We start from the raw sequence: 24,967 nt of genomic DNA, 5'->3' as shown, positions 1-24,967 counted from the left end.
CATTCTAGGCCAGTGATCTATTCTGACCTCTAACAAGTCAATGGAAGATGTATGATGCGGTCCCTGCCGTCAATAAATTCGAAGTGAGCGCCAGAAACATCCCATACAGCAAGCCCTAAAGTAATAAAAAAGGTTGGTTTTGACCTTGGTCTGACCTTTATACCTGACCTTAGGTCAACGTTATTTACTCATTAAATGTTTGTGTTGCCTAAGAAAGCATCTTAGAGATGTGCGGCTTCTTCTTACACTCCATTGTTGCATCAGATTGAGCGATTCCCTAGAAGCTGACTTCGCTGAAACCACAGCCTGACTTTAACCTGCGATGGGTAGCGGCCCTACAATGTGCATCTATTTTTTGATGCCAACGATCCGCTAATCAACTGTCTAAAGCTATGCAAAACAGAGCGCGGCTGTGCCGCGCCATTCGGAACCAGTCTGGAAAAAACCTTTGGGGGGGGGGGCGAACCAACTTGCCCCCCCCCCCTCCGAGCGCGTGTCAAGGTCAATAAACTGCAGAAATCAGGCGTTTAGCGACCGCATGGAATAGCTCACCAGTGTCCGTATTTGCAATGGCTTAATAGACTCTGCATAAACCGATAGAATTCAAAAGCCTATTCATAACGTTTTATCTGCCTTCTACAGACATTGAGGACACGGCGAAAGTAGATTGTAGAGCGATGTGTTTCATCGAAATTTGAGGATAAAAAATTGATTGCAGATCGAGTGGTCAGCAATGTGTATTAATATCGCCAAGCCATGTTTGCTTGGAAATATTAAGCATTCATCCAGAATCAATTGGTGATACAATCTATATAACGTGGTTTTTAGCATGCACGCTCACAAGTCCTCGCAACAAAAACCTCGACACCAGGCGTTGCAGTCTCCAAAGTCCGTGGCTCAATACTTGAATCGGTCAGTAATAAAAGCTATGTGACGTAAGTTTGAGCATGCGTACTCGCAAATCTTACTTTAAAAGACCTCGATGCCAGACGCTGCAGTCTCCATAGGCCGCGCAGCGTCGGCTCCACAGCTGATGCTGAGCCGTGGCTAACGGGTTGGCGAAAATGATGACGCTTCTAAAAGCATAGGCGGATCCTGGGGGGGGGGGGGGGGGGCACGGGCCATGGCCCCCCCGAAAAACTACGAGAGTATGTTTTGACTCCCCCAAAACATTCCCAGAACTTCATAAAAGTTAAGTCTACTTACCACATGCTTTAACTTTAACTGTCTTAACTGTTTTGTTTCAACTTCTGTTTAAGATTCAAAAGCATTTCGGTGCTTAAATAGTGTCTCTACTAGGTGCTCTCGAGAGGCACCATGCACTGGACCTCGGATCCCACACCAGCCAGCTGGCGATGATTGATTGCCCCCCCCCCCTCCCCCCAAAACTTCAGGCTAGATCCGCTCCTGTCTGAAATAAGTACCTTTCAACGATTCAGTACACCAAATCTTACATCTGCAAGGCAGTCTGGCCGCCCATTTTACGTGTGCGGTTTTAAGACTGATGATAAGGGCGGATTGGCCCTTAAAGCACCGCGAAGTGGTGCTGGAATCTGGTGGTGGAACTAGAAGAGAAAAGGCAGATCCTCTAATTTTCGTGTTTTTGTAACTAGTAATTTGCCCAGAAGACAGATTAACACGGTGCCCGCGGTCTGTTGGCACTTGCAGTGGCCGACGCCGTTCGGTTTTACGGAAGCTGCAACCCAGATCATCGCTGTCCTTGCTCTGCAGGTTGCGGGCGGGCATGTTCAAAACTCTTGATGCACTTTTTTCATTAATCCACTCTGAAAAAATAAACGTTCATAGGCAAACATGGGATCGCCTTGTTCGCGTTTTTTTTATAATTTATTTCGACCTACTCTGCTCAACAATAATGAGACCTCTACTCCATTTATCAATAATGAGGCCCCATACTTCCTTCCGGGCGGGGGCCCCTTGAGTAGAACACCAAAGGCACGCTCCCAGTCCCGGTCAATAGCAGAAGGGTCACTCCGTCCCATCGCGAAGCGTCTTCTGGCTGCCATTCTAGGGGCATGGGGCGGGATCTCCCGGTCGATCCGGAAGCAATTGGAAGGATATATTATATCACAATGTTCCCCTCCCTGACACGGGAGGCCTTCTGACCCACGCAGTTGGCCCCGGATCAGCACAGGAACCCTCATTGACGCAAGAACATCGCTGATCGCCAAAGGTGGTTCAATAATTGTCACACAGGCTCCAGTGCCATGTTTTTCCGTTTTTCTCAGAGATATGAGGAATCCCTGAACGTAGATTGGAGATGTAAAGGGGTCCTAAACTTGTATTAACATGGACAATCCATGTTCGTCTTAAAATGTTCAAGATTCAGTCAGAATTGATTACTGATAAAAAACAATGCAGGATGGTTTGGACGTACGCGCTCGCAAGTGATAGCAACAACAGCCTGAACGCCCGGCGTTGCAGTCTCCATAGGCCGCTTGGTGTCTGTCCGCGGCCGTGGCACTGAGCGATGGCCAATAAGCAAATGAAAAAGATGATGCATCTTGAGGTCCATGGCTGGTGAACTAGGTAAATCAGCATGCATATTTAAATGTGGTGCAAGTGTAAACTAAACACAACCTTCCATCTGAAAAGTGTAAGGGGGGGGGGGGGGCGGTAGTTGACACTGCTGGCCCCTCTGCCCCCCCCCCCCCCTGTTCCTACGCCCATGACTAAGCTGCGCCGCAAGAGGTCAGTTAACAGGTGAGTGCTCGTGGTTCGAACGTAGGAAACAAGAGCTGCCTCGTTTTATGACGAGATGTTTTCAGCCGCGAGTTGACGTCACGAAACTAACCTAACGATACGTTGCATTAGTGCCTGTATGGCTATTCTGCACTCTATTGGCTATTGCATTGCTGCCCCAGCACGCCACTGCGGCCCCTGCTTCAGCGGCGGCCGGTCGACCCATCACCCGAGCGGCAGCCGGCCCGCAGGCGGCGCGACCGGCCGCCGGCTCCCAGCCGCGTCCGCCGCCAGCGCCGCCTGCCGCCCGCCAGGCGGCGTCAGCCTGCGCGCAGGCGGAGCCCGGCGCCGCGGAGCCGCCTGTGCTCTCCTTAGCTGTGCCGAAGGTCACCGGTGCGCCAGGTGAGGCGCCGCATTTGGAGTTAACTAACGACGCCCATGAAGGGCAAATTATCTGTTCATGCGTGCGGGTCGCCCAGCAGAGTGGCGCAGTGGAAGCGTGCTGGGCCCATAACCCAGAGGTCCGTGGATCGAAACCACGCTCTGCTAGTTTTTTCTGGGTGTAGTCACGTACGTTTCACCTTTGAAAACGGTTATAATTATCAGGCGAAGTTTGTGTAGTTCCACTGTTATCCGATAGCAGAGTGGCGCAGTGGAAGCGTGCTGGGCCCATAACCCAGAGGTCCGTGGATCGAAACCACGCTCTGCTAGCTTTTCTGAGTGTAGTCACGTTCGTTTCAAAGTTGAAAATTATTCTTATCATGCGACGTTCGTATAGATCCGCGGTTACCCGCCAGAAGAGTGGCGCGGTGGAAGCGTGCGGGGCCCATAACCCAGAGGCCCTCGCACGGCCCTCGCGGCGCCGCACGCGCCTCCCGTCCGCGGGCACCGTGTCCCGTCCAGCGCGCCACCACCGAGGACTATCCGAGTCCTGCGGTTCAGCCAGCCCTCGGGCACCGGCGAGTCTTCGGAGGAGGAGGAGGCACCAGCGGCGGAGACCGGCAGCGGCCCCGGCTCGGACGGCGGTGTGAGACCGACGGGTGAAGTGGACAGTTTCGTTCATGACGCGCATGTCGCACGGGAGCCGGATCGCAGGAAACCAACAACCGGAATCGTGAGGTTCAAAGTGTGACATCCATGTGCGTAAGGCACTGCAGTCTGCGCACGCCGATGACAGGACAATTAAGGGTTTTACCAAACGCTACGACAGTTCCAAGCGGACAGTGTGTATGGGGAGGCCCGGGTGCACCTAACTAAGCACTTGAGTAGTGAGCTCCTGAATCCCGAGTGTTTCCGGAACGCTGTACCGTTGATGGCTCGGTCATGCCAGCGCCTGTAGGTGACCCAAGACGTGACAAATCCGAAAACGACCTTGTTCACTGCATTTGACGATGACTAAACGTCAACAAACATCAAGAGCTGACATGGCGATAAGTGCTCAGTAATGTCCGGACTGATCTGGCGGAATGCACTGGCGGGGGGGGGGGGGGCGCATGGCACCGCAATGACGTGGACGCCAACCAATAAAGCTACCGCCAAATCCCGGCATTTCTATCCCCTCGTTTCCTTTGAGCACCTTGAATATCGTTGTTCATCCCGGGTACAGTATGTGCAGTAATGAACATACCCGACAGGCTTCGCTGAAATTCGACGCCGAGGTCCATTGTCGTCCATTTGCCAAACCCTAACAAAAACGAACCCCCATCCAAATTCTACGGGTCTGTCCCAGGCTTCTCCGCATAGGAACCTCCCAGGAATGATCAGAGTGATCATCACGCGCCCTCCGCCACAGCCACCGAATAAAGGTGACGTCAACCACGGCGCCAGCTGAGCTGCCTTACGCACATACCGCCGCTGATCCCCACAGTGGTACAGCCTGGTCACGACTCGCCACTCTCGAGCCCGTTAGTTACGACTCATCTGCCGCGAATGGCAGCACGTTTGGTCGACGGAATCGTTCAAACCCGGACCGTCCACACCTTCGTCGCGAAGCCCGCCCCGTTGGCTTGCAGCCCCTCCTCCGGGCAGGGAGCCTGCACACCCACGGACCAAACCGCACGAGGCAGACGCGGACCACTCCCGCGGACTTAACTGGCTGCCCCCTCCCCACGGGCAGGTGCTGGCGGGACAATCGATGGTCGGGGGGGGGGGGGGGCGGCACGCAGGCGTCAGCTGCACCGCTTCTCTTCGAAGGCTGCGCACTGGCCCTCCGGAGGAGGCGCTTTTCATCACAGGCGTCACTACAAAACCAGACAAGAGCGCAGGCACTGACTTCGCCTGGGCATCCACAGGAGACCAGTCCGCAGACCCCTTCATCATCATCAACCATCATCCTCAGACAGCGGCGTCAATCATATCAGGCAGCATATCTCGCCGGTCCTCTGACATCTTCACCACCATGAGGTATCATCATCATAAACGGCAGGCAACACCATCATCAGGCAGCACCTCATACCAAGTTGACAATCGATCACCGCCCATAGACAGATACTTCAGCCTGTCGCGGACCAGCAGGCCCTTCAGCGCTCGCAGGCGCCATCGCCGGTCGGTCCAGGTCCCCGCTCCACTAGGCAGTGCTCACAGCTCAGTGTGCTCGAACCTTCGCATGTCGGGCGGCGGCCGGTTGTACCAGCGCGCGTAGGCCATGTTGGCCACGTTCCGCGCCGCGACCACGGACATCTCCATGGCCGAGGCTGCCGCCTCCACGCTGTTCAGGTAGTACAGGTTGTCCCGCAGCGTGAAGTTGCCCAGCGGCGCGCCGACGCCGTAGCTCGGGTAGGCGAGCCACGACAGCCGTCGCTCGCGCCGCCTGGCGGCGAACAGGGCGTCCAGCTGCGGGGCGCTGAGCGGCGCGTTGGAGAAGACCTTGTGGACGGCGTGCGGCGCCTGCGCCCCGCTCACCGGCCGCACGCGGCCGATGGAGTTGAACTCGGCGCAGCCAGCCGAGCAGAGTATGTCCTCCGGGAGGGAGGAGGCCGCGAGCGCTCCCGGCCGCAGCTGCCGGCGCGCAGGCAGCGTCAACGGCCGTGCACGGCCAGACGACAGCCCTCTGGCGTGTGGTTCAGCGCCTTGCGGCGCTGAACAGGCGTAGGAGACTACTACGCGCCGACCTTATATGTCTCGATCTGGCACCACGAGAACGACGGACAGGTGGGAAGTTCTGTACACGAGGACGGTCAGGTCGAGCGATAAGTTCTGTACACGTGAAGGGCGGGCGCATGATAAGTTTTGTACACGAGAGGGACAGGTGGGTGGCATGTTCTGCACACGAGAAGGATGGGCGGGCGATGCATTATGTATACGTGAAGGACGGGTGGGTTACAAGTTCTGTCAAAAAGCCACGACCCAGCAAACAAAAACTTAACACAAATGGACCAACTAACGCCGATCAGCTTTCCTCTGCAAACACCAAAACAAAAACGCAGCCTTTCAAAACATATAGTGCCTCATTCGCAAAACAACACCCGTTAAAGACACTCCACCGCGATTGTGCCATGGCGTGTAGCGTGGGCACAATCTCACCGGCTCCACCATACGAGAGCACACTCACCTCTCCGTCCACGAACGTGACGCTCAGGTTGTGGTAGCGCCCGGGGAAGTGGAGCGGCGCCGGCAGGCCCTCCCACACGATCGGAGCGTGGTCGGCCGTCTGCGGCGCCGCCACTATCACGATGTCGAACACCTGCGTCTGCGGCGCGCCGCCGCCGTCTGCTGACGTCACCAGGTACGCGTCGCCTGCCGGGGGTCGCCCGGGCGGGGTCAGGAGGAGCCCGTGGTCAGCGGGTGTCGGGTGGAGGTGAACTTGTGTTCGGGCGTACAAGACGCTCACTGTCCAGCACAGGGAGCTCGTAAGAAAAATGGATGAATACGGCTTATGTTCCAACAGATCCTTCAAACAGGCGTGTACTGATATTTGCGTCTTTGTAAAGGAAATGGTTGTTCCTTGTAGGGAAGCCCAGCTTGTCAGAGTCAAAGCAGTCAGACATGGGCGCTAAAAGAACACGGAAATGTTATTAGATCCTCAGTTTTTTTAGCCTGATTAACATTTTCTGCCACAATCATATGGAAATTTTACAAAAACGACGGGGTTATTCACCAGTGAATTTGATTTTTTCAACGCGCTCTTTGCGTACTGTGGCGCCCGACTCCTCGACCGCTTTCACCGCCACCTGGTAGTTGCCGCCCATAACTGCAGTTAGCTCGTTTCCCGCACCCGCCAGCGCCACCATTCCTGCGGAGAGCGGAAAACGAGATAAATGTGTCTGGCAAAATCAGAATCAATCAATCAATCAATGTTCCGAGCAGCCACATTGACAGATCCAAATCGTGGCTTATTAGTGCTTATACTTTTGAGTGCTACTACTACGTCCAAGAATGCGCATCACTGACGGTTACCCGGTGTGCCCCCAATGCACTGGCACACGCTGGTTACCTAGGATTCCGGAATAGAAAACGCCACCAGCTGCCAGCTGAACAACCAATCACCGAACAACGCGAACGTTACACGGACGACCCGAGCGCCCGATGAGCCAACGAATGCGTCACACACGAGCTAACGCCCCGCGCCGCAAAACGAGCCCACCCATACATCGCGCGAACACTCCAGAGGCAGCTGAATGACGGGCGAATGCCTTGCATACCCTCATCCGCGACAAAACACCGGCGGACGTGAGCACTCACCGACGAAGGCGTGAATATCAGGCCTCTGTCCGTAGTTGGTTAGCGTGGCGGCCGTCACCATCTCGTCCACAAAGCCGGGCTGCAAGCCGCTCAGCCTGGCAACGCCGCCAGCGGGTCAGGCCGCGTCACACACGGGAGCAGGTACGTCACAGGGTCAGGCCGCATCACACACGGGAGTGGGTACGGCAGCAGGTCAGGCCGCGTCACACACGGGAGCAGGTACGTCAGCGGGTCAGGCCGCGTCACACACGGGAGCAGGTACGTCAGCAGGTCAGGCCGCGTCACACACGGGAGCAGGTACGTCGGCGGGCCAGGCCGCGTCACACACGGGAGCAGGTACGTCAGCGGGTCAGGCCGCGTCACACACGGGAGCGGGTACGTCAGCGGGCCAGGCCGCGTCACACACGGGAGCAGGTACGGCAGCGGGTCAGGCCGCGTCACACACGGGAGCAGGTACGGCAGCGGGCCAGGCCGCGTCACACACGGGAGCGGGTACGGCAGCGGGTCAGGCCGCGTCACACACGGGAGCAGGTGCGGCAGCGGGTCAGGCCGCGTCACACACGGGAGCGGGTACGGCTGCGGGTCAGGCCGCGTCACACACGGGAGCGGGTACGGCAGCGGGTCAGGCCGCGTCACACACGGGAGCAGGTACGTCGGCGGGCCAGGCCGCGTCACACACGGGAGCGGGTACGGCAGCGGGTCAGGCCGCGTCACACACGGGAACAGGCACGGCCGCAAAGACATAATCTCGGCGCGACGCTGCGTTGCCTTGGTAACGAACAGCGACGCGCGGGGCTGTAAATCGTCAGCTGTAGTTTATAAACTCGAAGCTCAGCGCCTATACGTCTGTTTTGCTAGTCCACGTGGGCAGCTGAGCGGCTCTGTCCACAAAGAGGCAGGGCCTCTCGTCCCCCACTGCTGTTCTCATGCAAACGACAGGCCGAAGTGTTTGAGCTATCCCTTGTACTGCTGGTTAGTTGAATTGCTATTGAACCAACCTCTCAAGAACCGTGAAACCACTGAGGGAGGACCCAGTTATCGTGGAACACAGCGGAGACAGAGTAAGTGCGTATTACCAGCCATGATTTGGTCCCTTGTTGTCCACAAACTCACCACACAGTTCATGTTATCCACCCAAACAAGGTGTCAAAAATGTCACTCATCACTGATGAATTGCACTGCTTACTTGAGGTACTGTGAGAGTGGAAGGCCCATCAGCTTGATCAGACTGGGGTCCATGGCCATTATGAGGTCTTCCACGGTGTCGTAAGCCGCGCCCGAGTCCAGCAGGTTGTAAATACTGACGACAGATGGCAGCGTCAACCACACGTTGGTTGCATATGCTAACGGCAGATGACACATGCAGCTAAACTAACATGCAACTAACGACAGACCGCTTAGGTCATGAGCGATGCGGTCACACCACCCCCATTGATGTACACAGAAGACAGCAAACTATCGATACGGAAGAACCGGAAGACACGCGAAAATGAAGAGGGGTTTCCTTCAGAGAACTGCAAATGGGCCCAGCTGGCGCAAAGGTGAGCAATGCCCAATTATCTACAAGCGAGTTTCCGGGGTTTTCGTATAGATTCTTTCCTGTGCGATACTTGCTGATTATTTCGAAAAACTTTCGCGGAACATTCGGAATCAAATGTTTACCCAGTGTTCAGGAAATATTGACCGCACACTTTGACGGTCACATAGTTACACGCCGTGTCGAAACGTTTCCAGCGACTCTGAGCTCGAAGACCCATCGAAGCCTCTCACAGCACCCAAGCCTCTCCCACCACGGCTGATTCAGGCGGCGCCACCAACGGATCACGGGGGGGGGGGGGGGGAGGGGCAGAGGGCACGGAACGTCCACTCTTTCCACGCAACGCCAGTCCACGCCCCTCCCCACGGCGGCAATCCTGACAAATGTCCCGCCTCCACACCTGCTGAACTTGAGCAGCATGGCGGACACCAGCCGCTGCAGCTTGATGACGTCGTAGCCGTAGCGCCAGAAGAGCTTGGCCATGGTGACGAAAGACCAGCTGGAGCTGACGAAGAGCAGCTGCTGGCCGTCGCAGAGGCCGAACGTGTCGTCCGAGTCTGGTCTGCGCTGCAGACCTGGCGGCGACGGGACGGACGTAGCCGAATGGATTAAGACCTTTGGTTTAAGACCAAGAGGTCAGGGGTTAGATCCCCGCCGCGGGAATCTTCCATCTACCCTATAGTTATATATATATATATATATATATATATATACATATGTATATATACTTCTTTGCCTTAGGACGCAACACCTACGTTGATTATTGCCATTCGGCTGTTGTTTTTGCTACAAAGCGGCCTGGCGGTCCGAAGTATGAAACAAAGTACAGCGAAGTGCCACCATGGTATAGTCTCAGGAAGACCACATGGCAAGCCAAAGGGGTGTGGGGGGGGGGAGAGTAAATTGTATAGGCATTGACTGGCCTGGGTTGAGCTTTTACTGGGGAACCTACGTGACCTGGGTTTGTAAAGTCTAGAAACTCAACTGTGGCAGGGGACGGGTTGGTATTGAGGGAGGGAGGGGAGGGAGGGGAGCGGGGACGGGGGGGGGGGGGGGCGTCGTCTGAGGAGTAGGGACAAGCCCGTGGCTGAGGCGTGGGACAGCCAACCCGCAGTCGTGCCTGTGTCGGATGTGCTACACCGCTGCTGTCTCCGTCCATCATCATGATTTTTTCAACAGCGAGAGCGTTACTGACGACCAACCAACGAAAAACACGCATGCACCACGACCGACAAAAACACTCGGTGAAAACACGTGCCAGTACGTGTGCGCATGTTCGCAAAACATCGTGCGTAAGGGCTGCAAGAGAAAAGGAGGCACGCAAGAGGAGTACGTGAACGCGGGACATTTTTATACAGCAGCGCGGATGTGCGAGTGACGGTAACTCCCAACGCAACCACAAAGAGCACTTACCGAATTTATCAATAAAATCCATCATGTACTTGTTCTTGGTATGTATGATAGAGGCTCCAGACTCGAACCTGGGCCAAAATCGCCATGTGAGCGGTCGATAGCAAAGAATGAGTCGTTTCTTAAATTCAATATCTTCAAAATTTTGAAAATCACATTAAAAACCCTTAAGGCTTAGTGGATAACCCTGCATAAACACCAAATACCAAAAGCCTCTAGTTTCACCCAGTGCAAGTCCTCGAACCTCTCATATTCGCAGATCTCAGACATAATCTTTACTTATCACTACAGCATTCCAAGACCGACTTCACCGACCAGTGGTCGTTGACCTCCTCCATGTCCAGGCGGCCGCCGATTCTGTTCTGTTCATACAACTGAATGTCGGCGTCCTCCTTGAACAGCTGACGGACAAAGTAGGCGGCCGAGGCCCCGCCGATGCCACCTCCGACGATGCCTGCAGTGCGTGACAGGGTTACACAGGCACCCTGTCTGGGGATCCCACAGCCATCCCATCCCCAGCCACTTCTCTGGTGTGCTGATGTTCTTCAGCAGGGCATTAACAAGCAGAGGGGCATGCTCACAGACCTGATGTCATGTGACAGCTTGAGTCTGCCATGTACTCTGTCATACATAGTCTGTCATATAGTCTGTCATATGGACATACCAGCTAGACAACCCTATGATGAGCATGTTGTGATGAAAAATGTCAGAAAATGTCAGAAAATGTTCTCTGTCATGGGGGCAGCCCACTGTTGCGCAGTTTCTATTTGAGACAGCATCCACCAGAGAGATAAGGCTGGATAAAACACAATGGCATTGTGCCATCTGGAATGCTAGGCATGATTTGTAATTACCATGCCTTGATATGATGTGCGTGATACTTCAACAAAGGAAAATGACATTGTGAACTCTGGTCATAGTGTGATTACTTGCCTGTGGCATCTACACATTGTATCCACACTTATTGCATCTGTGGCATCCACACACATTAATACTCAGGCTATAACAAAGGATGATTTTCCAGTGGCAGTCAGCCAGTATATGTGGTAAAGAGCAAACACAACTACATTTTCTGAGTATTCCACTTTACTGATTTCACCATGCATTCTGTCCCAACCATTGAACAAAGTAAATATAACTTATATGCAGACCAATGAAATGCAATTTTACAAAAACTTCTCATGTTAAACTCCCCTAGGTTTTTCTGAAAAGCGGCCACTGATGAAAGCTGTCATGTAGAGAGCTCTCCCCTGCTATCAATGGGCGGTGATGATTTAACAGCTATCCTTTTAACATGCATGGAAAAGCCCACAGACATGCAGCAAGCATGAGTCAAATGCATTGATTGTCAATGGTTATGTGGTGCTTAGATCAGATAAAGGGATGCATTATGTTGGCACACTATAGAGCAGCATGAGTAAAATTGCTTGCATCATCAGTCATGTTTCTCACACCAAATTATAGCACAAAACTTAGAATGAACTTACCAACTCTGACAGCTGAGCTGCAGATGGCTGACATAATCAACACACATCCTGCCAGATGTATATCATTCATGATTGAGGCACCTAGAACACAGCATTTGTAAGTTAAACAAATCAGTGGGTGATGAGTGAGTGGTAAGGACTTATGGGCAGTCTTGCCAGCATGGTCAAACAATGGTAAATAGTTAACCATGATGAATATTCATGATAAATGTACATGAATATATATATATATATATATATATATATATATATATGTTCTGGAACATACGTCAAACACTACCCGCATTAAGACTCAACAGACTGCATTGATCACAGGTAATGTCTCTGAACCATAACCTCACTACCTCCTCAACTTGCTAGCTACATGAGTGTATTGCTAGCTACTTGCTAGCTTCTTGCTAGCTACATGTCATTTTAGCAGAAAATTTCGAAACATTTTGTTTTCCAAATGTCTTGTCACTGTTGATGATGCTGAACTGAAGTGATACAACTACAAGTAACATCAGCATCACTCAACTTAGAATCAAGATTATTTCCAGCAGAAATTTGCTACACAATAATAAGCATAATATTGCACAAATGCCAAACTTATTTTGTGCCACACTTACACTTTCATTTCAATTGTTAGCATACGAGAGCCACTTATCAAACAAATAGTTGTTACAATTGTACCGAACTTGTGGAACGCAACGTCTTTAAGAGCCACGCCACTGCCTCACACTTAAGTAATTCCAAAATCAATTCCTGTCGAAATGACCGCTGATTCCATTGCTATGTACCTGTGTACGCACCTAAGTGTAGGACTCCGCGGTTATCTGCAATTGTTTAACTACCAACTAAGCGTCACGTTCAACAACGGATATAAAATGTAAAGGAAACATTCCCAAAACACCGCAAGCCAGAAACGTCTGAGTAGCGCGGCAAAGGGGCCACTACCATATTGAATCCACATCCGGCCGTATAAAAGAATTTGGAGGGAATTCTTGCATCATATCAAAGGAAGCAATCTGAACTCGGGGGTAAGCTTATATATCTGAGATAAGTTGGTTACAAAACTAACATCTGCATCCGCGCGGCACTCTAGCTATGTGTGTTCTAAAGATACATGGTAAGTTATGTTTATTTTGGGAAAACATATAACTGAAAATTACCTGTTCTGCAAGACGTACGCCTCGACCCAAGGCGAACGGTTTGCAGAGCCGCGCGCTGCACTCAAGGCCGTAGAACAGAGGTCCTAGGCTGCATTTCCGCCAATAAAGATGTGGCACATGAACAGTAGGTGCGGAATGCATGTTTGGCCCTAATGATGCTCAGCAGTTCTGTAGAAGAACCCATAGACGTAAGAACGGGGGGGGGGGAGTCCAAGGGCGTCACGACGCACCCACTTTCCGAGACTGCTGAGCATTAGCTGTATGGTGGCGCATGGAAAGAATCGACTAAAAAATTGTTTTGGTGCCCCAATCTCTGAAATATCCCTCCGCCTATGACAGACAAATGACTGTCGTCATGTGGTGCGTAATTTCACTTTTCCTCGACTTTACTTTATGGCATGGTGTTGAAATATAAACATAAGCAAAGATATGAAAAAGTCCTAGGGATCGCAGGGTAATCTTATTTCGGTCGTCGAATGGCCTAATGATATCCGCGATCCACCAATGAAGTCCAGACATGGGCTGAATCAGAAGCGCGGGAATCCCGGAGCGTGCGCGATAAAAGACGTCGGCAACAAAACTGCAGAGACCAGCCGCCGAGCGCCACACAAAGCTCACCGAAAACATACCATGCAGAGGGAAACACTGTTGACCGTCCTGGTGACTCATGTACCCATTTGTGCTTCCCTTGGCCGGTATTGGCTCTGTGACTTCGCACGGCAAAAGAGAGTGTTCAATGTGTTTGATTCATGGACGCTAGAAGCAATATCAGTATAAATTCATCGGCTTCGTCAGCTGAAATTACTCGGCCTGGGCATAGCACTGACCAGACAATTACCAAGCCATATGCGTTTTGTGAATGAGTACACGAAGCCTGTGACGCGGAATCGCTGTCCACTAAACTCTCATGACAGGTAGACTTCCCAAGACAATAATCAAAACCATTCATGGGTATTCCCAAATGTATTTGCCTCCATCAGAGTAAGCTTTGTGATAGTGACGTCATGGAAATTGGATGATTGCCGTAATGACAATTGATAATGCTCACCATGTGTGTAAATAGCTTTTCAAAGTCAGCTGGGTAGGGATGTTGAGCTGAACAATGAAAATCTTGCGCAATTGGCTTCCAAAATTCACCAACAAACGAATCTTTCCACGGATTCGGTCACTTCCTTTTCAACTTGGGGAAGGGGCTGCAATTCAAGATGGTGAGGCTACCCCCCCCCCCAACCAAGCTAAAAATGAAACCAACCCTGAGAATTCCGTTGTTATTAACTCCTAAATTTCACTTCGCACAAAATGTCTCGCTAAAATAACTACAAAATAAAATAAATAAAATAAGATAATAATAATAATCTTTTGATGGTTTCTGGACGCGGGGCCAGGCAAATATTTACGGAAAAGAGCGCTATGCACCAATTACCGTCGTCATTTTTTGCATGCAATTATTTCGCCAGCGAAACACTTGCCCTCTCTTAATACCACAATTCGGATTCATCGAATAAGACACGTAGCGCATGTTTATCTCCCGACAACAGATCAGCTGAGATGCATGCGACGACGCGTTGACAAGAACGGCCAGACCCCGACTGGACACTCATCACGTCTCGAAGATTGAGGATCACTCAGGTTGCGGGGAAATTTGGAGAATTTGGGGGAGGGGGAAATAGAGGGCGCTTATTCCTCCGCTCCACCGTTCCAAGTGGTAACCATAATACCTTCGGCTCGGAACGGGGCGTACCGCCTCGCCCACCAAGAACTCTGGAACGGCGGTCCCCGTCAGTATCAACTGGTGTTTGTTTATTCGACGGAGTGGTCACGGCTGACCCTCGCACGACCCCAGCCCATCGCTTCCAGGAGCAGTCACAGGATGTGGGGGAGGGGCGAGTCAGCGCGTGCAAAGGAAGCATCGATTGCGTTTAGTAGGAGATGGGAGCGCAGTTGTGTTAGAGGAATAATGTCATTTTCCATTGGAGGGGAGGAAACGTAGAGCACCCTTCCCCCCCCCCCCCCCCCTCCGCTCACGCTTTTCTTGCCTGTGCCGCTCCTCGGATCTTTCTCAGGCGTGCGTCGATTCGTGGGCGCTGAATTCCGATGAAGAGTTTCCATTGGGGTGTGCCTGGCCTGACCCAGCATAATGTCAAGCAACAACAGACCCCTAATGGCTCTCGTATCCACCCAATGATGGCTTGAACTGCTGCATACTTGCATACGACTGTTTCCGCCTGGTCATTTAACTCTGGAATATTGGAATGCTGGGGGCATCAGTTAAATATTCTAGAAGATTTCGGTGTTTACTGAAACTTTTGAAGAAGTAGACAAAAAGCACCTAATGTCCTCAACCCAATTAGGGACTGGTATGGTTCACGTTTTCGGGCTTTCGAGAGATTTTAAAGAAGTAGATAAAAAGCGCCTAATGTCCTCAATCCAATTAGGAACTGGTATGGTACATGCTTTCGGGCTTTAGAGAGAGTGGGGCCTGTTAAGAATTTACAGGCTTATGCTATTTTTAAACAAGAAAATTACGGTAAGTGGAAGAAAGAACAGGGGGGGATGCATAAGGTTTTACGTTTATCTCCGTAGCTTCAAATGTAGGGAACATTAAGCGGTGTGCTCAAAGCCTTCCATAGTTATTACCGCACAGCGGTAAAATATGTTCTGCAAGTACTGAAGCTTATTCCCGGCTGAAAGCATATGTCTGCATTGGCAACGTATTAAAAATGCAACATGTAACATGCTTGCATACTGCTGAGCCGGCCGCCACAGTGGTGACTGCCCCGGGACACTGAACATCAGGACACTGAAACCAAACCGGCCGCTCGGTTCCAGCTTGCACGCCTTCTAAACGCTCCGGCTGCTCCTCAAGAGCCAGACACTGACGTCACCGCGGCACCCGTCACATACCGGCCATCGCGCTTTTAACGTGCATGAGAGGCTGTGCGGCGCATGGGCCCGTGTATGCGAGAGCCCACCAGGCGGCCGCCCACGGTTCGTGTTCAGACCCGGTTCGAGCCGCTGGCGTTCCGACAGCGAGCTCTGCTTCTTCTCTGCGGGCTGTTTACGATGCGTGGCTGTTCTCTGGCGGACTGGGCCTGGATCGCTGCGACCTTGGACGGAGCTACAGCCTGGTCTCGTAGCGGACATACGCGGCAATAAGGGACAGTCGGCGGACCTGCAGGTCATCCTGAGGGCAGCTGCTCAAGCGCCCTGACCAAACAGGTAAGCCAATACACGAATGCGAAGGTTTGGTTTTGCGTGACCCCTCGGTGATCTAAACACGGGGAGGAAACCGGAGACACCAGCGGGTGTCGCGACATCGTAGCCCAAAGTCCGGTCAGGCATGCACACTGTTTGCTTGGGTCGTAGGTACGCCAAAATGGCTTTAGTAACTACCTGTTACTAGAGAATAGACGATGTGCTCAGAGAGCGTGTTTCGCAAAGAGCAGACCCTCGCAGCCGTTGTTATTGTAGGCATTGGGATACCATTTAAAGCGCAATAGGTTTGCACTAGTTATCAATGATGTGTGCAGCAAACCAATGTGATGACTCACTAGCAAACCTTTATCCTTTTTGTGACCTATCTGATAGCATCCTGCACTGCAGTCTTGCTCATGACGACCAGCGATCGCTATCAACATGTGGCTTTATAACACGCCCAGCAGATAACGGTGCTCAAACGTTGATTAATTGCAGACCTTGCCAAAGGCGGCTCTAGACAGTCCTGTCTTCCCCGCAGAATGGCTGGGGAAGTGAGGCATGCTCAAATGGGGTCGGCCCACAGCGGCAGTTCGTGCGCCCATGTACGAAAAACCCACCATCCTCCCCGAAACTATATGCGTTACACCCGACTCCGTCGTTCCCGGCGTCAATGTGACCTTTGGCCTTGACTGGGCCAGATTACCGCGATAGTTGGACCGTTGATTACCGCTGTTTGTCGCCAGCAGGCGCAGGCGCCCGAGTGCTGCTGGAAAAACAGAGGCAGGTGCTGTCCTGCGCTTCCCTGCGTTACGCTTTGTGCCGGCGCAAGCTAGTGCTCTGTGTGCGCGTCGCATTGGTAAGTTAAGCTAGTCTTTGGTTGTTTGTGAAATTCACAAGGGTTACATATTACAGGCTATGGCTGTTGGCACGTACCACCTCCATAACATGGTTGTCATATCTTGTCGTAAGGGGCCTGGCCATCAATATTGCACGCTCTTGTGACAAAAAAACAACACACTAATAAGTTGTTTTAAGACACTTTTGAAAGGAGGAGCTCTGCATTTTCTGCGCGCGTAACACTTCTACGGCATGCATTTTCGCGTAGCTTATATCACTTAATGCCATAGCTAAATACGTGTCTGCTCTACCGATGCTACATCATGCTCAGGTAAGATCCATTGCCCACAATGTATCGTTTCATGCTGCATTCTAGATCGACGACACTCGATTAAAAGTGTGTTATTATTGCATGGCACTGTGAACGGACTGCAGTGACGAAAACGTACCGGCCATAACAGGTGCCAAGGGTCTGCCACTAGCCAGCTGTTGGACCCCGTTGTAATTTTCCACGGCTCAAGCCAGAGAATCGTTAAATTTGCGCCACGCTTTATGCGTCTCTAATGCGACGTGTTGTTCACGCATTGTCGGGTATCAATAAAAGTAGCTCGGAATGCAGAAAAAAAACAATCACGAAGCGAAATGCCTGAATATGTTATTTGTTATATATTTCCCGCTAGCTTTTTCGTTTTTCGCTGATTTTGATGTGACCAAAGCAGACTTGAGCAAACTTTTTTTGGACGTGTTTTCAGTTGCGTGGAGAAGCCACACGAGTTACGGTAGCTGAGGATGGTCCATACTTGAAATATAGCATATTGCTACTGACACGACACAATGTTTATGTCTGCTCGTTTTCACTTGTGGTATCCTTTCATGTTAATATTTGGAGATACTGGACTGCTCCTATTGCTAAAGTTTAGGGTTGCCGGTCGCTTTTAATGCGAGGCCGTCATATTGACAAGTGCCAGTCGTGTGCTAAACCAAATGTCGTAGTTCTATAAGGTACCAGGGCAATCCCAGGAAGGTCAAAGCATTAAGATTTAGCTGAGTTGTAAAGGTTGTGCAAGGGATGGACTATGACCATATTCGGCCATGACCCTCCCTCCATCACTACAGCTCACCCCTATCACTCAAATCTTCTGCGCTGTAAGGTAGCCTGCGAAAATGCAACTATCTTAAAGAAGCAATCACATTTTCCGTGCATCCGATACACAAAGGTCGTTTGGTTAGCAACGGACAACGGGCTTGATAAACAGGATAATTCAATAGCAGCGTAATTTGGGAGAGCTGTGCGCACCGGAGCAACATGGTATTGATCGCTCATTAGCATGCGATAGGACGAGCAACACTGCCTTAACAGCACACAGTAGGACGGGCAACGCTGTCTTAATGGCATGCGATAGAACGGGCAGTACTGTCTTACATGTACATGTAACAAATGAAGCTTTCTTTTTACTGATGCTACCATTAGCTCATTCGTTTGTGGTAGTATATTGCCAGTATTCGACAAATGCCAAGCAATTAATAGCAGGCTATGCTAACTGGACGAACAGCATGATGGTATATGTAAAGGAAAAAATGCATTCATATATAATACGCTATACTCATGATAGAATGAATGAGTCCAGAAAACATCATATACTTCAGCCATGGACTTCATTCAGCACACGTATATAACGCAAAAATTCAATTCAAATCATAAATGTAAGGCAGAAGAACATTTCAACAAGTATCACACAGTGCTCTCGGGCCGTATCATAACGAGCGACTCTTATGGAGGTAAATTGCACTACTAGAAGGCGTCACTTGAGACAGGCTTCAAAGGTCTCCAAGAGGAAGTCATGGTGTTCAGCGTTGGCTTGACGTGTCTTAGCTGACTTGGTTCGGTGGTTTGTAACTCAGCTAGATCTTAACTTGTCTGCAGGACGGATATTTTAAATGAGTTTGGGTCGTCGACTTTCGTATGGTGTGAGTTAGTGAAGCGGTCGCCAAATGCAGTGTTTTGCTTTTGTTGTTACAGTTCGGATTTGCGCGCTTGATTGTTTCCCAACGCTACGTTTTGCCCCGCCCATGTAGGTTTTTTGTATGGCACCTTCCTACCAACGCTGCTATAAGGAACTGCATGACCTTTTCCCTACTAAGAAGGGTGGTGGGTCAAGTGCCGAGGAGGTCATGTGGGCAGCTAATGTTTTACCGCTCTTCAGGCAGTGCGGAGTGGTAACCCTGACGCTGTACTTACTGAGGACACCTTCTTCGACAGCGAATCACCTGCGAACGGAAAACCGATAAAAGAGTCGCGTTCATGGTTTTGTTCCGTGAATGTGTCGATGTCTGCGGAAGTCCTCCGGAGTGTGTTTTGATTAGATATCTACTCAGTTGAATCATCCTACGTGGATATCCATTTGATTGCAATAGATAGCCCATTTTGGTCAATCCCTGGATCTTCAGCTGCTGCGTCGGAGGCAGGCGCTGCGCCCTCAACAGCTGTGCGTGAGGAGCTGCCCTTTTGGTTTTCATAGGGGTAGGGCTGATGTGAACGGCAAGACGACCGGTGACGTCACAGCTATGTAGGGCACAGCGCCTGCCTCCGGCGGAGCAGCTGCGATACGGGGACTTACCAAAATAGAACACGCATTCAAAGCAAGGGCATAGCCACATAAAATAATTCGACACAGCAAATGTTTGCTCAAAATATACTCCAGACGACCTGCGCTGACATCGGCGCGCCCACAACACAAACAATGGGCGCCGCATACATCTTTCTTCTTTCGTCGTCAGCAATTACAGTGTCAAGGTTACCACTACGCGTTTCCTGGCAGAAAGGTAAAACATTAGCTGCGTACCGGATCACCTCAGCACTCGACTCACCACCATGCCCAGCTGGGAAAAGGCCATGCAATTTCTGCAACAACCAAAAGGGTCGTGTGTCTCATCACCTGGCAACTATGCAAAACTCCCTCAAACACGTACACTGACCAGATAAAATGTAGCGTCCAGAAGTTTTTAACGGGCACATCCGAATTGCCAAAAAAGAGTGAATAAATTCAAATACGAGACCTTAAGCCCACACTGAGCACCATGACTTTCTCTGGGAGCCTGCCGAGGCCTGTCCCATATGACGCTGTCTGTAAATGCAATTTATTTCTAAAAGAGCTGCTCGACATACTGCAGCCCGAAAACGGAGTGCGATATTTTCTTATGTTCTACTGATTGGCGTTTGTGATTGCAGTTGAATGTTTGTTTCGTGTGTATGCTTTGAGGAACGCGTACGTCTGAAACATATTTGGGCGGTTTTGTTTTACTCATGGATGATTATGATTTAGGCTTTGGGGTGCACCGACTAAGTTGGTTATATGGCGCCCATAACCTACTTTTTATCTAACAGATGCGTGAAAAAGCGAGGAGATAGGGCTACGTCCGATATATGGCATGGAATTGTATGTCTCCAAGATAACTAAAAATGTGGCCGTCATTTACTTAACTAGAGTCGTCTCCCAACATAGCATGGAGCGTTTGGCGCACGGACCCCGATCCAAAATGGCACATCGTTCCGATGCGAGGTGGGCACAATCTATCAGGACATGTCGTGCGGTGTAATGATACCTGCAGCGAGGACATCGCGGGTGGTCTTCCCCACTAACAGGCATCGGTGAGTTGCGTATGTGTATCCTATTCTCAGGCGGCATAGCGTCACTTCATCCCGCCTCGCCTTACGACAGCTGGACGCCCATGGCCCCAACCGGGGCTCTATCTCTTTCAGTCTATTAGCAGCACACGCATCCCAGCTCGCTTGCCACTGCTGTTTTACTAGTTCATCTTATTATGAGCACAAGAGTATTCTTACCTTCCTCTAAATAAATTCTTAAAAAACCGCAACATAACAGACCCAGGAGACATGACAAGAAACTCGCCCATTCTGTTGTCCGGGCCGTATCAAAAGAAGTAGGGATACAGCAGTTGACGATCGTGGTACAACCGTGTCCGCCGGTGTGGTGAGAGCGCCCGGTGTGACGAGAACGTTTGGTGTGACGAGAACGCCCGTGTGATGAGAGCGCGCGGGGCGTTGAATCTATGTATAAAATTAACTTCACGCGTCTCTGGCGTCACAGATGGCCTTCATCCGAAGAGTTTTCCAGCAGCGGCCGTTGCTTGGCAACGCTCTCGCTTACGGCACGCTCTTCGTGGGCGCAGAGCTCACCCAGCAAACTATCCTGCGTCGAGTGCTAGTAGGTATTGTGATGTCATTTGACGCATCAGTTTCAACAAGATACGGTGCGCGGGATCCGTCCATCAACGGTTAGCAAGGCAGAGTGATACGCTTCTGTCGGGATCGCACGCGTTCAAGTCACCAACTGATGTCTCGCAAAGGGCGAACGCATAAAGTAAATAAAGCTCGCTGCGCTGATTTGGCTACTGCAGTTTCGCTACATACACAACACAGGTATCTTAATCCTTGGTCAGGGATCAATTGCTGTCAAAAACTGCGCGGCTGGTGGCAACGGCGGGCGTGCTCAAGATGCACCAAGGCCAGTGCATCTTGAGCACGTCTGTGCGATGGGAAGACGCCATTACTCAGCTCAGTGCACCCCTCTCCATTTCAGAGGGAAGACAAGACTCAGCCGCCGGCTCCCTACGACACGGCCACACTGGGCAGATATGCTCTGCTTGGCTACACGATCAACCCCACCATCCTGTACTTCTGGTAAGGCATCACCCCTGACAGCTGCAACCGGACGGTGTCTCTCTTCATCACGAGCCCACGAGCCTAAAAGAAAAACGAAACACGACGAACGCTTTCGCTTGCTCGTCTTTTCTACTGGGGAAGACATTGCGTGGCTTATACACCGGCCATTCAAAGATATTGATGCAATTTTCAGCTAAATGTCAGTCGTGATATTTGTCTGCTTTTGTCCCTGTGCAGTAACGCGAATCGTATCACAGAGCCAATGTAATCTTAAGTTGTAACCCGGTAAAGGCCACACGATCTTCACTGCAGCAGAGTAGCGCAGAGTGACGCAGAGTGACGCAGGGTGACGCGATGTGACGTGCGTGCGTCTCACGTTACACTGAGCCGCTCGCACAAGACACACCCGCATCCATGACACATGCGTGAGGCCTCCAGTAAGTGATCTCCAGCCTTTCTGCTGGTTTTCGACAGGTATAAGTGGCTGGACAAACGGTTCGTCGGCACCTCCATGGCTGTCGTTGGCAAGAAGCTGGTATTGGACCTGGGAGTCATAGGACCCATCAACATCTTCGTATTTTTCACCGGTACGAAGTGAAACATCAGAGCCCGCAGAATGCCTGTGACCCAGTTTGAAACCACACAACAGAAAAATGCAATTCAACGGAGGTTCTTCGTGCCGGTAAACTGGCTTGCGGCTGTATCTAGCGCCAATCAATTTTGCTTTGTCGACGGTTGCACAAAATTGTCTCGTGTTTGTACACGCAAGCCGTAAAGCTAAGGGTCAGGGAGACACCATGTTTTTTACTGCCCATGAAGTGCTCGGAGGGCTCTAGCACGGCGATTGGTGCCGTAAGATCCGTAGACTTCCACATCGCATTCCCCGAGGGTTGTGTATTTTGTATCTTCGTTCTGTTTCATACGCTTGCAGTGATGAAATGATAAACCGTTACGATATCGTTGTGAAATGCGTGCAGTGTGACGCACTCCGCTTTCTCGCCAGCACACTTGTTCAGTTGTTGTTTGAATAACTTGCTCTTGCCTTGCAGCCATGGCCCTGATGGAGAGGAGGGAGGATATATTTGCTGAGCACAAAGACAAATACATAGGAACATGCCTGGTAAGCGTCTGCTTCCCTTCAGTCCAAGGTGTCACCAGGGGTTGACAACTGGGGAAACGATGACCTGGGGAGGGGCAAATGGGCGGCCTCGGGGTCAAACCGCTGAGACAAAAGAACCGCTGCTGCCGCCAAGGCGCCGCGTATTCCTCGGGGGCCAAAGCTCTCCCCGCTCCCCCTCCCCCCACCCCAATGACGACAATTTTGCCTAAAACAGTTGCATCGATGTCTCGCTGAAATGTATGCCCCGTTGTTCGTGCAAAAGATTAGTAATAACGTGCACATACGGCGGCGCAGCCAAGAGGGGCTCTTTGACCCATCCCCCTCCCCTCTTCAGGTGGTGGGGTGCCACTACTTTTTGGTAGTTAAGGCCGCAATCGGGTCATAGAGTTCATAGAAACGATACCCGTGGCATCAAGATAAGATCCCGAGCCTAAAATAAAACCAAGTTCGAAACGCAAGACCCAAAGCTGCGAAGGGGTCCCCTGACTGAAGGATCCCCATGACCCGAGCAGGCCTTCTCCGGGTGAAATCCTGGTCACGTGACCACGCAAATGTACCGAGCTAAACTATTTTCATCCCATTTAAGTGTCCGCAGATGGACTATTCGGCAAGCGAGCGCCAGTTGTTAGCACGCTATTATCTCGAATATGTCATAGAGCGTTCATGTGTTCCGATTTTGAAGAGCGCCCTCTGACGTCACCCCGGCGTCCTCTGACGTTACCCCGTCGGCGCCGTCTGCTTTTCAGAAACAAGTGTACTTCTGGCTGCCGGCCCAGGCCGCCAACTTTTTCCTCTTGCCCAACCGCTTCCGGGTGCTGTACGTGGGTGCTTGCTCATTCCTCTGGCTGAACCTGCTCTGCTGGATCAAGCGCAGCCCGGTGGAGGGGGCGAAGCAGGACTGACGACAGCTCGCGAGCGGCTGGTAGTCGCTGCGGGCGAGTGGCGCACCGTTTGGAATCGCTGTGGCGAACCATATGTGATTTGGTGGCCAACCATATGGGATTGCTATGCTGCACCAAAGCGAGCCCATCAGGGGCAACTGGGCGCCCGCGTCGAGGCTATCTAGAGGGATCAGTGCAATCTGTGTAATTCATGCGAAACGTCTACACACAGTGCTTTCGCGGTGTGGGTTTGCATTGATACGTGTGCGTCTTATGCGATAGGGTATTTTAGAAGGGTATTCGATATCCCGTGTACATGGTCCATGGATTCGTATTGGTGCCTTCATGTGTTACGAATACAAATACATATACGCACTTTTCCCTTCCCTTACAGGAATGAAAGCTGCGGGTTGTGGCGTGGCCAAGAGGGAAGGCTCTGGGGCCATTGCGTGCCGTGGAATTGGCGGAGACTCCTCGGCCAAAGATCGCAGCACTTTTTGACAGCGTAAAATGTCCTGCGGACTTCCCAAATATGAAGGGTTCCGTAGGTGTAAAAAAAGGACCAGAGGGCTCAAAAACCCTCCCAACTAAAAAAAAACAACACAAAAGCATCGGAGAAGCTTTAGGGACTAACAAGGTGGTCCCTGTGACCCACTTTGCTTCCTTGCTAGCGAAGTCCTGGGTACCCTGCTGGGCGTGACTGAAATTATGATCCGCCCGCCTGCGTAACCAGGGCGATCTGAGCGCCTTTGGTGGCTAGGTAACAAACCATCTCCGTCGGATTGTGTTTGAGTGAGACAGCAAATGTGGATCTCCTTGTGGTTGTGACTAAGTGTCTGAAGAAGAGAACATCGTTCTAAGCCGGTGTGTGGCCCACCAAAGTGTATCATTACAGCAGACTTAAGTGAACACATCAATGAAATGGGCCAGAGATAGGGCGTGATCGATGTTCACACAAGGAATGGATCGCTACAGGTCACTGCCTGTAGCGATCCCATGAGTTTTACCTGTATGCTTTGATTAAGAAACATAACCAACTCCAGCTCGGACTCTATCGGACGTAAAAATGAACTACTAGATACTATTTACACCAGGGAGATACTACAGTTCATGCCAAAAAGCCACTTCATATTCCCTTTAGCAGTACACACAACTTCTACCACCGACGTCTCCTTTCGCAAAATCAGACGAGTTCACATGGAAAAGTGCGTATATCGCTGTGCAAGCCAAAGGTTGCCGCGTTTATTCGGTAGTCAACAATCAAACTATAGGCTTCCTTTTG

At 51.3% G+C, this 24,967-nt stretch overlaps 2 protein-coding genes and 1 long non-coding RNA gene across 4 annotated transcripts; 1 reads left to right on the top strand and 2 right to left on the bottom strand.

The window, feature by feature from the left end:
- Positions 1 to 4,077: 4,077 nt before the first annotated feature.
- On the bottom strand, positions 4,078 to 10,352 carry LOC119095101 (prenylcysteine oxidase). Its single transcript, XM_037217991.1, has 7 exons — positions 10,331 to 10,352; positions 9,318 to 9,492; positions 8,567 to 8,680; positions 7,381 to 7,475; positions 6,797 to 6,931; positions 6,251 to 6,435; positions 4,078 to 5,697 (listed from the first exon to the last, which is right to left on the bottom strand). The coding sequence occupies exons 1-7, from the start codon at positions 10,350 to 10,352 to the stop codon at positions 5,278 to 5,280; spliced, it is 1,146 nt and encodes a 381-aa protein (XP_037073886.1). The 3' UTR covers positions 4,078 to 5,277.
- Positions 10,353 to 10,649: 297 nt separating this feature from the next.
- LOC119095504 (uncharacterized) lies at positions 10,650 to 12,673 on the bottom strand. The gene is made up of 3 exons (XR_005093914.1): positions 12,606 to 12,673; positions 11,815 to 11,895; positions 10,650 to 10,781 (listed from the first exon to the last, which is right to left on the bottom strand). It is a non-coding gene; the product is annotated as an uncharacterized LOC119095504 (long non-coding RNA).
- A 3,414-nt stretch (positions 12,674 to 16,087) lies between these two features.
- Positions 16,088 to 24,053, top strand: LOC119095936 (mpv17-like protein). Of its 2 annotated transcripts, none has more exons than XM_037218788.1 (7): positions 16,088 to 16,184; positions 16,910 to 17,019; positions 21,110 to 21,226; positions 21,602 to 21,702; positions 22,159 to 22,271; positions 22,734 to 22,804; positions 23,551 to 24,053. In XM_037218788.1, the coding sequence occupies exons 3-7, from the start codon at positions 21,110 to 21,112 to the stop codon at positions 23,704 to 23,706; spliced, it is 558 nt and encodes a 185-aa protein (XP_037074683.1). In that variant the 5' UTR covers positions 16,088 to 16,184; positions 16,910 to 17,019; the 3' UTR covers positions 23,707 to 24,053. The 2 variants fall into 2 exon arrangements, with proteins under 2 accessions (XP_037074683.1, XP_037074682.1); XM_037218787.1 differs by having other exon boundaries at positions 16,907 to 17,019.
- Positions 24,054 to 24,967: the final 914 nt, after the last annotated feature.

This window comes from Pollicipes pollicipes, unplaced genomic scaffold, assembly GCF_011947565.3.
Source record: "Pollicipes pollicipes isolate AB1234 unplaced genomic scaffold, Ppol_2.1 Scaffold_4219;HRSCAF=4965_pilon_pilon_pilon, whole genome shotgun sequence".
In the NCBI taxonomy this organism is placed as follows: domain Eukaryota; kingdom Metazoa; phylum Arthropoda; class Thecostraca; order Pollicipedomorpha; family Pollicipedidae; genus Pollicipes; species Pollicipes pollicipes.
Note: the sequence above shows the minus strand (reverse complement) of the source record. Positions and strands in the feature narration are given on the sequence as shown.

What these genes read in the sequence shown, in the direction of transcription:
- LOC119095101 (XM_037217991.1), bottom strand. Translation starts at nt 10,352, where the DNA reads ATGGATTTTATTGATAAATTCG. An exon ending in GGATTTTATTGATAAATTCG is followed by an intron (nt 9,493 to 10,330) that starts GTAAGTGCTCTT and finishes CGTCGCCGCCAG; the next exon opens with GTCTGCAGCGCAGACCAGAC. An exon ending in TGATATTCACGCCTTCGTCG is followed by an intron (nt 6,932 to 7,380) that starts GTGAGTGCTCAC and finishes CGCTCTCCGCAG; the next exon opens with GAATGGTGGCGCTGGCGGGT.
- LOC119095936 (XM_037218788.1), top strand. Translation starts at nt 21,110, where the DNA reads ATGGCCTTCATCCGAAGAGTTTTCCAGCAGCGGCCGTTGCTTGGCAAC. An exon ending in CCCACCATCCTGTACTTCTG is followed by an intron (nt 21,703 to 22,158) that starts GTAAGGCATCAC and finishes GGTTTTCGACAG; the next exon opens with GTATAAGTGGCTGGACAAAC. An exon ending in AATACATAGGAACATGCCTG is followed by an intron (nt 22,805 to 23,550) that starts GTAAGCGTCTGC and finishes TCTGCTTTTCAG; the next exon opens with AAACAAGTGTACTTCTGGCT.